This window comes from Scophthalmus maximus, chromosome 15 (assembly GCF_022379125.1).
Source record: "Scophthalmus maximus strain ysfricsl-2021 chromosome 15, ASM2237912v1, whole genome shotgun sequence".
In the NCBI taxonomy this organism is placed as follows: Eukaryota; Metazoa; Chordata; class Actinopteri; order Pleuronectiformes; family Scophthalmidae; genus Scophthalmus; species Scophthalmus maximus.
Window position 1 is genome coordinate 4,393,721 of NC_061529.1, and position 10,652 is coordinate 4,404,372.

Sequence of the window (10,652 nt, forward strand, 5' to 3'; positions counted from 1 at the left end):
GGAAAAAGTTATGAGAAATAATATAAGAATAGAAAACAGAATCTTCTCAAAGATAAAATGGAAACACTAGATACAATAATGACAACATTAGGCCAAATGTAATCTTTTGCAGTTTGATCTTGCACTGAAATGGAGAAAGCAACAAGTAATCTTGTATTCAACTGTAATAGTAACTTGTAAGTACATGTGTTGGTATTACAGGGGCAACACAATCGATATGTGTAATATATATTGAAGTGTATTTTTCCTTTTTGTATATTTTAGTACCTTCAACCCTGGAGTGCTTAACAATAAAAAGGGTGTAATAAACCCCAAAATAATAAAACAAACCAAAATATATATTCTTGACACTACGGAAAACTCAAGAAAGTGCTAATTTTGGAAGGATGAAGTGCGTGAATCTGTCCAGCAGGTGGCAGTAATGTAACAACAATGACGCCAGCGAGATAAACACGCGCTGAAGAAGAAGAAGAAGAAGAAGAAGAAGACACCGACGAACGTGAAATCGGTCGCCGAGCTGCTGCTGCATCATCCGCCAGTCGAGCCACGAACCAGCAGACAGAACCGGACGTGGGGGAGAGGAAGAGAGAGAAAAAATGGCGTTCACATTCGCGGCCTTTTGTTATATGCTTGCTCTGCTGCTCACGGCGGCGCTTATCTTCTTCGCTATCTGGCACGTAAGTACACGCGTGTAGACAACTGTCGACCCGAGACCGTCGGCCTGTAGCTGGAGGAGCGAGGGGAGGGGAGGGGGGCTCCGGTGACGGGGGTAGCTAACTGTAGGCCAGCTCCGGCAGCGCCGATCTGCACACTGTCCGGATGGGACGCCCGGCAATGGAGCTCCGTAGAGCCGAGCTGTGCGCCCCGTGCCATGTAAACTTTAACCAGTCGTTCTGGAGAATGAATGGAACACACCCTGTCAGTGGCTAAGCAGCTAACCATAGCACTTTAAACACGGAAGCACCTTTTTTAACGCCGTGTTCCTCGTTGTCTGTTGCCGTTGTTGCCCTTGTTGTGAGCCGCTGTCCGGTCACAGTAAACGTCCATGTCCACGCTTAGCTTGTCAAATTAGCATTGTTCAGCTAAGTAGCTCGTTGGCTAGTTAGCCGACCAAGCTAACGAACGTTAACCGGAGACCGTGGAGGGACAAACGTCAGCGATGCTGTTGTCACCCGTTAGCTCGATCTCCGCCAGTACCAGTGTTAGCTTTAGCTTTAGCTTCGGTGTCAACATTGTGTCGCAGATTGTAAACTTTTTAGTTTATGTCCGTGAGTCGTTTTGGTTTAATTTTGACACATGACAATTAATAATTCACTTATTAAAATATTCCAGAAATAAATCTGGGGACAGACAATTAACACGTGTAATTGGTGAAACCTTGCTAGCTTAGCATAAAGGTAATTTAAAAAATAAACAAAAACAGTTGACGTCATGCAAAGAGTGTCGTGCTTTGTCAGTGGTGCTGAAAAAATCTGTGGTTAATAAATCTATTATGGAAATGAACCTAAAAAAACAATGTTGATTACTAGAACATTTAGTCATTAGTCAAGTAAAAATACCAAACTTAAAGTATTGAAACCTTCTTAAATATGAGGAAATGCTGTTTATTTTCACCTGAATAATAGATTTGTGACTTTGTCATAGCAAAAAAAAAGAAGGATGAAGATATCAATATTGTTATGGATTTTCTGGGCATTTAAAAAAATATATATTTTCCAATATTAGACTAAATTATTAACAAAAAAATAAAATACAGTAAAATTAACCCAGATATCCATAACGATAACAGAGGGTGTTTTCTGTATGGCAACATTTTGCAATAAGTATATGGCATTTTGAACATGCTTCATTTTAATATAAAGAATGCTGCACATTTAGTACAACACGCACGTACATCACTCTTGTGTTCAGAGCTGCCCGATGTCAAATTGCATTTAAAACGTACATTTTATATGAAGTTCATTGTTGCCTCTTCTTCCTCCAGATAATAGCATTCGACGAGCTGAAGACCGACTACAAGAATCCTATAGATCAGTGTAACACTTTAAATCCGGTAAGTGACCCCGCGCCACACCTGACACACACCTCCTCCCCCCTGGCCTCTTTGACCGCATGCAGATACGCTCTGGATACGATATTTAATTTGTTTTAGTTTTTTTATTTTAGATTTGATCCGCCTTATCTTGTCATTTCTCTGCACTGTTTTGCTAAATAACCTGCCTGTTGTGAATTCAGTGATCTTGTCAGCTGTCAAAACTCTAACGCCTTTTTGTTGTTTTGTTTTTTTCCCCTAATCTGCTGTTTTGTTTTTTTTATTTGTTGTTGATTTTGTTTTTTTACACTTTGTTAACGGCAAAAAAAAGACAATTGAAAAGGTCAAAAAGATTAAAAGAATCAAAATTGCATTGAAGGTTTGTACCAATCTTTTTAGAATGCTCAGTTCAACTCAGTCCGCAGTCTTGTCATTTTGCACGGGGAAGTGTTTGCAAACGTCTTTTCAGTTAACTAATCTCAGATTCTAAGGCCAGAGTTCAACTCGGGATTAGACGGCGTGCCACCTGCGCCCCAGCGTCTCTACTTTCCTGTTGTAGATTTTCTTTGTAATTGCCCTGATTTATCTTATTTTTTTCTGACCATTTTTGGATGTTATGGATTTCAAGAATATTAGTTATTCTCTCTATTCTGCCACCCTCAAAGTGCCACTTTTAAATTCAAGCATTTATTATATATATCAGAATTAGCTTTCTGTCAAATATTTAAGGTTTGTGAGGCCATGGTGCCTGTAAGAAGCATTAGAATATGAAGTAGTAATACTAGTAGATGGAATATCCATTGTTATTGATTATTGATAAAGTATAGCTGTTAACTGAAAAGACTTGCAAATGCTCAAAAAAATGCATGATATATATTACAACCTACCCTTTGTTTGCATAGTGTTTTTTGTTACTGGAACAGTAAAATCCCAGTAAACTGAGAAACACAGGTCTTGAGGTTGAGACGACAGTCACATGACACCAGGCCTATACACTGTCACTGACCCACTGACAGAGCTTACAGTATAGAAATCGGGTAATTTGATTTTGTAGCAAAGTGGATACTTTCAGCTGTTGTTCGAGGTGTTGGAGGAAATAGATTTTATATCCCAGCGCTCTTATAAGAAACGTTTCTTAACGCGTCACCTGATCGTTGACTTTTCTTGCTGTTCGATCCAGCGATTAGCAGCGCTAAGCTAAACTAGCTGTGTGTGAGCTCAGTGTTGGCTCTAACCCTACACCCATCACCTGCGGTGTTCAGAGCAGATGGCCGCAGAATCCCAACACACTCCAGCTCAGCAATAATCGCGGCCGCCGATTGGTCCGTAATTTCACCAGTGGGAGGAGTTTGTTTAGTGAAAAGCAATCGGAGCATTCCTCCGAATCTAATCTGCGATCCACTTGACTGTGCGATCTGCTGTTTTGACTTCTCTAGTCGTTTTGCGTGTGGAACACTCAGCTCAGGTGGCAATTTAATTTTGGGTTTTTTTGTGCTATGATCGTTTTTTTTGTATTTGGCAGCACAGTGCAGGATTTCACAGTGCCCCCCCTCCTCTTTCTACATGCCCCTCACCTTTCCATCTGTGGGCTGTTGGTCCCCCCCCCCCCCCCCCCACACACACCTCTCCCAATGCATGGCTTCCATGTGGTGCCTCCATCTGCCCCCCTGAACCCCGCACCAGTTCAACCTGAGGCAGGCTGCTGCTGCATCGACACTGCTAGCACTCACAGCATGGTCTCGTCCCCCCCAGTCCGTCTGTCAGGGAGCGTGACGACGTGTACGCTCGCCCCTCGCTTGCAAGAGATGTCGATGTTGAGATGCACAAACATTCTCCAAACATTCTTCTGCGAGTTTGTCCCCGATGGGTTTCTGTCTTTTCACTTGTGGCCAGACTTGATGATGCATGACATATAAGCAGGGTGGGAAATTAATTAACTAACCTCCATGAATTCAACCAGCCACTAAACAGGATTTACCACAGTCATAAGTTTGTGGTAAAGGTTAAAACATTTTACATGATCTAGTTGTACGGTTCATTATGTTGCCATATCAGACGGAGGATACAATAGGGGATATAATACAATCAAAACAATAAAGGATACATAGTGACTAAGCCTCACAACGGCAGCTCATTAAAAGACACATGAGTGGGGGTCATTTTCAAACCCATCAAAATTTTGCAGGTGGCATGTGTTTAATTTTTCACCCTGGTTTTGTTACACATTTTATCAAATCAGTGCTTGACTGAGCAGTTTTTGAATTTCTCTCCTACAGCACGATACCTCACTGACATGTTTGTGCATATTTATTATATATAGTGTATGTCATAAAACATGAAGTTTGGCCTGACAGCAGGTTAAAAACATGTAAACATAAAATGTATAGTTAAGTGTTTGCACAAGCGTACTACTTGAGTTAGTATTTCACTCCTTTGCTGAACTCCCCATGGAGCTGCCTGCAGTTTTTAGATTTCTGGTTCTTTAAATAGCTCCATTTTCTCTTTTATAAAATGGCCTCAGTGCCAGTGAGAGTGTAGCTCGATGCTGTATTGTCTCGTTCTGCTTTAAATTCTTACAGCTCACTGTATTTATTACCTGCGGCTCCACACTTGGTAAATAAGTATTTTGTGTGGACAGCCGAAGAATATTTGCCCTTTATATTACAGTCACTAAAGCGGTAATTCAGGCTGGTGAGAACGAGTAAGGAGTTTTTCCCGACGGTGATTCTGACATTTCGTCCAATTTCTCTCTGCAGCTGGTGCTTCCAGAGTATCTCATCCATTTCTTCTTCTGTGTGATGTTCTTCTGTGCGGCCGAGTGGCTCACGCTCTGTCTCAACACACCGCTGCTGGCGTATCATGTGTGGAGGTGAGTGTCCTGACAGTGAGGAATCCATCCATCCATCCATAGTGTTTGGTCCATCAACACGGTACACAAAGCAAACAAGGTGCATGTGAACGCGTCCCTTAAGCCACCTCTGTCACTTCACTGTGGTGCAGGTACATGAGCAGACCGGTGATGAGCAGCCCTGGACTCTACGACCCAACAACCATCATGAATGCCGACATTCTGGCGTACTGTCAAAAAGAGGGCTGGTGCAAACTGGCGTTCTATCTCCTTTCCTTCTTCTACTATCTCTATGGGTACGTCTTTATTTTAATGTCTTGTACTAGAATTTATACAGGATATGTGCATCACCTGGTGCATGTCCAATTTGTGATGATGGGAGAGATTTTCAGTAAGATGAAAATGGCCTGGCTACACTGATCCGTGCGAAATATTTTTTCATTTAAGGAATAGTTAGACATTGTGGCGAATTGGAAAAATCACTTTCTTTCCCAGAGTTGGATGAGAAGATCGATACCATTAGTCTCAGCCAGCAGCTGGTTAGCTTAGCATAAAGACGATAAACAGGGGGAAACAGCTAGCCTGGTTTTTTGTCCAACGATTCCATCGTACATTTTCCAAAATGTCCCTTTAACTGTTGCCATGATTAAGGTCACATTTGCCCCCGTTTTAATAAAACGTATGAATGTCTATTTCTCACAGGATGATCTATGTGCTGGTGAGCTCTTAAACCGGACGATGGAAGGAAGCGGACCTGCATGTACAGTAGACGACCAGACGCTACGACCTTAGTGCTGGAACACTGGACCTGCTGGAGAAGACCCACCGCTCAGCTACTTAAGACGCCATTTCAAGCGGACGAACTCTCAAACCCCATCCTTCCCCCCCCACACACACACACACACACACAGCGCAGTGTCATTTCGGTCAAAACATTTAGCCCCGTTTTTAAGAGGAATATCTTGGTCGCAGCGTTCTTTTTCATTACATTCTAGTTGAAATTTTATGGAAAATATGGACTAAACCTGAGTGGACAACTTTTTTTTGGTTTTCTTTTAATTGTGTGGTGATTTTTTTGATACTTGGGGATCTAAAATAAAGTTTGTTTTCATCTTGGTTCCCAACTTTTGAGTGTTTACAAAGTTAGGCAGACTTAATTTTTCAGGTGTGAACTTCTCCGAGAGTCTGAGCTGTGTCTCTCAATTTGCGTTAGCTTTTTTCCTGCTAAATTAGATTCTGGGTGTTAAAGGCAAAATGTCTGCCTGCCACGTGATTCATCACCATCACTATAACGAAATAGCAAAGTGCAAACGAGACTCCTGCTCTTGCTCACGGACACATAAGGTCTTAAAACAGCGAGGGGCTGACGTGCGTGCATGGGTTATTATCACTTAGAGAAACGTGTTGCACAGCGACAATCGTAGTTTGGTTGTCACGACATCAGTTTTCCGACCGTCTGATGTGTCGTTTCCATACTTCAGACCCCATCTATCACGTGACGTCATGTAACCCCCTGCTGATGAATAAATAAACGGTGATGTTTTTATGTGTGAATCCACAGTAGAAAGCAAACGTGTGTGCGACCCGTGTTTGTGTAGAATCACCTCCTCCCGCCGCCACAAGGCGTCGATAAATCATAAAGGTGGACTCAACAGTACAAGAATCCTTTTTCAGCATTAGGAAGCGACAATTCTTAAATTCTCTGCTTTCTGCGTTTGTTCTTTTGGTCTGAAGCTGCTGCTGATGTGCCATACTGTTGAATGTACCTTGTCAAAACTCCTTATCTGTTTGTCATTGTGCATTTTGTTTTATTTCAACACCAAATATTCCACCTTGTTAGAAAAACAACTCCAAATTTGATTTGTTTTGTTTTTTTATCTCCAGGATTATCAAACACTCCTCCTCAGTGTTGCTCATTTCAGGATTCATAAAAAAATCTGGAAAGTGATTTTTTGTCTTTAGAGTCGAGGCTAATTTTTCCAAAATAATACTAGAGTATTTATTACCATTTTTTTAAATGTGAAAGTTTTATCAGGGAAAGGGGGATGATCATCTGTCACATAAAATGACATTTTTTATGTATTAGATCCCATTGTGTCACATCTAGGTAATGACAACTTGAGTTTATTTGAATCTAAATAAATCTATCCCACTCTTTAAAAATGGACTGGAATATTATTTTAGACAAAATTAGAACAAAAAATGAGAAATGCATTTTTTTAAAATTGTTTTATCTAGTGGACGTCATGATTTTGTGCCACGGGACACATTTAAACTTCATGGTGCTTAAAATTATTTATATTAGGGAAGAATTCTATAAGATCAAATATAAACTTTCTTTTTTTCCTCTGTAAAACATTACAAACTTAATGTATATATATTATCAGATTAGTGTGTTGGACATTTCTTTCATTAAATCTCCCTTGACTCATGATTAATAATCAGAGTTCAATATCGCTGCTTTTATGATGTGATTCGTGTGGTTGAGAAAATCTTTTTGAATCAGTCCTGCTGCATTCACAGCTCCATCGCTGCAGCAGGTGAACTCATTTGATATTGTCAACATTTCATAAAAGAAACCTCCACATGTGACGTCATATTATGAACTCACTGCCAACACAGACTTGAAACAGCATTTCTTCATTCAAGTCTTTATTCCATTATGAGGAAGAAAAAGCAATAAATTAAAGACTATTCTGTTAAGGTGCAGCCACAAGAGAGAATTTTATCACCAATAATCAAAAGACAAGTCACCGGACAAAACACGTTTTTAAGAGATCGATATTTCCCACGTGTAAAGCGTCGATCACCGGGACACGGAGCGCTCTGTGGAAACCTCTCTGCTCTCCTGGTACGCTGCGAACCTCTCCCGAAACTCGTGGAGGAAGTTGTATTGCTGTGGGAAAAGTAGACTTGAATCATTAGTTTGCTACAGATTTTTTTTAAGCACCAAATACAACAAATACAGTCAATGAATTTACAGTTTCATTTAGGAATCACGAAACCTGTTCGACGTGGGCAATTTTATTCACGTTTGGCCGCTGAGAGGAAGAGAAGCAACCGCTCACCTTCACCGTCTGTATCGCTCCGCCTCCTCGGTGCTCCCTGAGGATCTCGATGGCTTTGTTCGCCGTCATTGTGGAGGAGAGCTGGAGCAGCAGACAGGCGGCGACTGAACGGGAGAAAACACGACAGTCGTGTGGTCAGAGACAGAACACCCACAGAGAGGATTAAGCCTTTCTTTGTTTTTTTTTACAAAAATGTCAAACTAAAACATGACTATGTAGAAAATTGTAAATAGAAAATTCTTACTTAATCCAGAGCGTCCCAGGCCTCCATAACAGCTGAAGGGGGAGACAAAACATGAAATTCCAAATTAAATCCACAGCTAATGCGTAGAACTGTGAAAATACTGTAGATTACTGTCTTGTGGTTGTGTAGGACTCTCGGGGACTTAATCCAAAAATTTACAAGTAACAAAATACCTAGAATATTACAATAAATAAGACAAAAGGTTTTATTGGCTTTTACCAGTATTAATATATTTGGTGAATCTGGACAGCAGTGTTCATGTTCTTCCTCTCTTGTTGGAGGCAAACAATCGAGACAGAGCATGACTTCCCTTATGAAACTGTCTGCTAGAATAAATCAAGCGTCAGAGGCCATTTTCTGTTCCGTTTTTACCCCGAGCAAAGAGGAATATATACCAGTAATTGTGAAATAATCTGTACGTTTGACACTGGTTCCACTCACTGGATCAGCGTCCTCCTGCTGTTGTCCAGGCCGACCTGCAGCTCCTCCAGGATCTGGCAGCACTGCCTCAGCTCGGGAGCGTCTCCGTCTGGGAAGGGCGCGTGGTGAACGGTGAAGCCTCGCTGCCGGTAGACCTCCAGCAGCGAGGGAACCCTGTACTTGTTCAGTTCCCCTCGGGTGCAGAAAACGAACACGTCCTGCACGCCCTGGTTCTGGAGCTCCTCTGGTGACGAGAGACGCAGGCAAACATTTATAATAGCTCTCAAAAGATAGAATCTATATTTCTTAAAATTACCCGAGACAGGTCTAAAAAAAAAAAAAGAGGTACAGAAATATATGGCACGTGCAGGTTGACCTCTGGCCCACTTCTTTTTGTTTTTTGTTTTAAACTTACAACTTTCTAAACTCAAGGTTCATTTTCAGAAAAGAAGAGGACTCACTGTCTTACATCTATCAATTTATGAAAATACATGTAAGTGCTCTTTTGATCAAAAGTTGTTTTTTGAACAACAGGAAGGATCCAGTTCATCTTACCGACGTCTCTTTGCAGACTCCGGCGGATCTCTTTGTATTTGCAACCTGAAGTCAGAGGAAGGACACTTTTACATCGAGATGATATAAAACAACAACATGAGAAATAACAAGGGCAACAAGTGTCAAATGATAAACTGCAGCTTCACCTGGTAGTGCACAAATCCCAAGAAACTGTGAGCACTCCACGATGGACAGAGGTAACCTTAAAGACAAAATATAAAATATAAACATCACACAGTTTAATGACAATCTGACAGAACTCTTTTGATCCTGAATGAAAAAACCACACACACATTTTGTTCAAGACTAAAAACAAAACTCCTAAAAACATACCAGGAGACGTGGAAGGGAGTCAGCTGCTCCGCTCCGATCTCCTCGTCCTCAGATGACGAGTCAAACTCACTCGTCCTCATGGCTTCAGTCTGAAACACTGTTGGGAAGGAGAAAAAAAAGGAACAATATTGTAATTCAGTGTAGAGTCGCTCCACAAGCTTTCCACAACTGGACAGTGGGGCGGTTTATCTCGTTCTTCCTGACGGACGCTCTCAAGCTGTCGGACTGGGGAAGCGTCTGTGAGCAGCAGCCGTCTTCTCTCATCTCCACAGAGGAACAACTGACGCCCTGCGAGACGGATCAGGAAGAGTCCTGGTGTCTCCAAACTTACTGTGGCGGCCGTGCTCCTCCTGGGAACACTCAAATCTTTCAAAATGTTTTTATTTGTAATACCCTTGTCCGGATCTGTGCCTCGCCAAAATGTCCACAGCGACTTCCTGTTACTTCAAGAAACTTTGTTTTTGTCCTGAAAAAAAAATGCAGTTGGACCTGTGGGACCTTGTGTACACACACAGACACGTGTGTGTGTCTTTTTAAACTTTGTCCAATCAGGTCTAATTTGCCAATCGAGTTCCCAGACCAACCTGAAGGATCATTAAAGCAAACAGGAAGTACCTGACCAACACAAGAGGGAGAGTCTGACGTCACTCAAAAGCAAAAAAACAACAACAACAAAAATAGGCAATTTTATCCTTTTTTAAAATTAAAAATACAACAAAACGTGGGTCTGAATACTGTCTGAAGCCACTGTGAGTTAATGAGTCATGATAAATATCACTCCTGGAACTTATTTAATAGATTTAGATCCTAATAGTGTATTTCTGCTCTGTGGGCTAATGGCTAACACACACTTACACCATGACACAGCTAACGTTAGCTGCGCGGCTCATCGGTCTGAACGAAGCCAAGGTAGTTTTATCTGAACTCAACCAGTATTTACAAAAGAATGTACAACATCATAATACAACAGAAATGTATATATGCGCCTGAATAAACAGTAAAAATCCACGTCGTTGTCATTGTTTCTCACCAGTCACCATCTGCTCCTCCGCTGCATGTTGTGACAGCTCCGTCCGCTTCGATTTGAAAACTCGGCGAGCAGCCAATCACATTCGACGATTGGCTCTTGGCCACGCCCCTCTGCGAAATAAC

At 41.5% G+C, this 10,652-nt stretch overlaps 2 protein-coding genes across 3 annotated transcripts; one reads left to right on the forward strand and one right to left on the reverse strand.

The window, feature by feature from the left end:
* Nucleotides 1-466: 466 nt before the first annotated feature.
* On the forward strand, nt 467-7,043 carry cnih1 (cornichon family AMPA receptor auxiliary protein 1). The gene is made up of 5 exons (XM_035611013.2): nt 467-677; nt 1,985-2,053; nt 4,789-4,901; nt 5,033-5,176; nt 5,583-7,043. The coding sequence occupies exons 1-5, from the start codon at nt 597-599 to the stop codon at nt 5,608-5,610; spliced, it is 435 nt and encodes a 144-aa protein (XP_035466906.1). The 5' UTR covers nt 467-596; the 3' UTR covers nt 5,611-7,043.
* A 468-nt stretch (nt 7,044-7,511) lies between these two features.
* Nucleotides 7,512-10,641, reverse strand: cdkn3 (cyclin-dependent kinase inhibitor 3). 2 transcript variants are annotated; one of them, XM_035611008.2, is made up of 8 exons: nt 10,531-10,641; nt 9,501-9,597; nt 9,314-9,369; nt 9,168-9,212; nt 8,634-8,856; nt 8,193-8,224; nt 7,949-8,052; nt 7,512-7,776 (listed from the first exon to the last, which is right to left on the reverse strand). In XM_035611008.2, exons 1-8 carry the CDS (start codon nt 10,538-10,540, stop codon nt 7,687-7,689), a joined length of 657 nt encoding a protein of 218 aa, XP_035466901.1. In that variant the 5' UTR covers nt 10,541-10,641; the 3' UTR covers nt 7,512-7,686. The 2 variants fall into 2 exon arrangements, with proteins under 2 accessions (XP_035466901.1, XP_035466902.1); XM_035611009.2 differs by lacking the exon at nt 10,531-10,641 and adding an exon at nt 9,894-10,506.
* Between the last annotated feature and the right edge of the window lie 11 nt (nt 10,642-10,652).

Coding starts and splice junctions, on each gene's coding strand:
- cdkn3 (XM_035611008.2), bottom strand. Junction 9,213..9,313: donor TGGGATTTGTGCACTACCAG/GTGAAGCTGCAG, acceptor CTCTGACTTCAG/GTTGCAAATACAAAGAGATC. Junction 7,777..7,948: donor GAGCGATACAGACGGTGAAG/GTGAGCGGTTGC, acceptor CTTTTCCCACAG/CAATACAACTTCCTCCACGA.
- cnih1 (XM_035611013.2), top strand. CDS start 597: ATGGCGTTCACATTCGCGGCCTTTTGTTATATGCTTGCTCTGCTGCTC. Junction 2,054..4,788: donor AGTGTAACACTTTAAATCCG/GTAAGTGACCCC, acceptor TTCTCTCTGCAG/CTGGTGCTTCCAGAGTATCT. Junction 5,177..5,582: donor TTCTTCTACTATCTCTATGG/GTACGTCTTTAT, acceptor TATTTCTCACAG/GATGATCTATGTGCTGGTGA.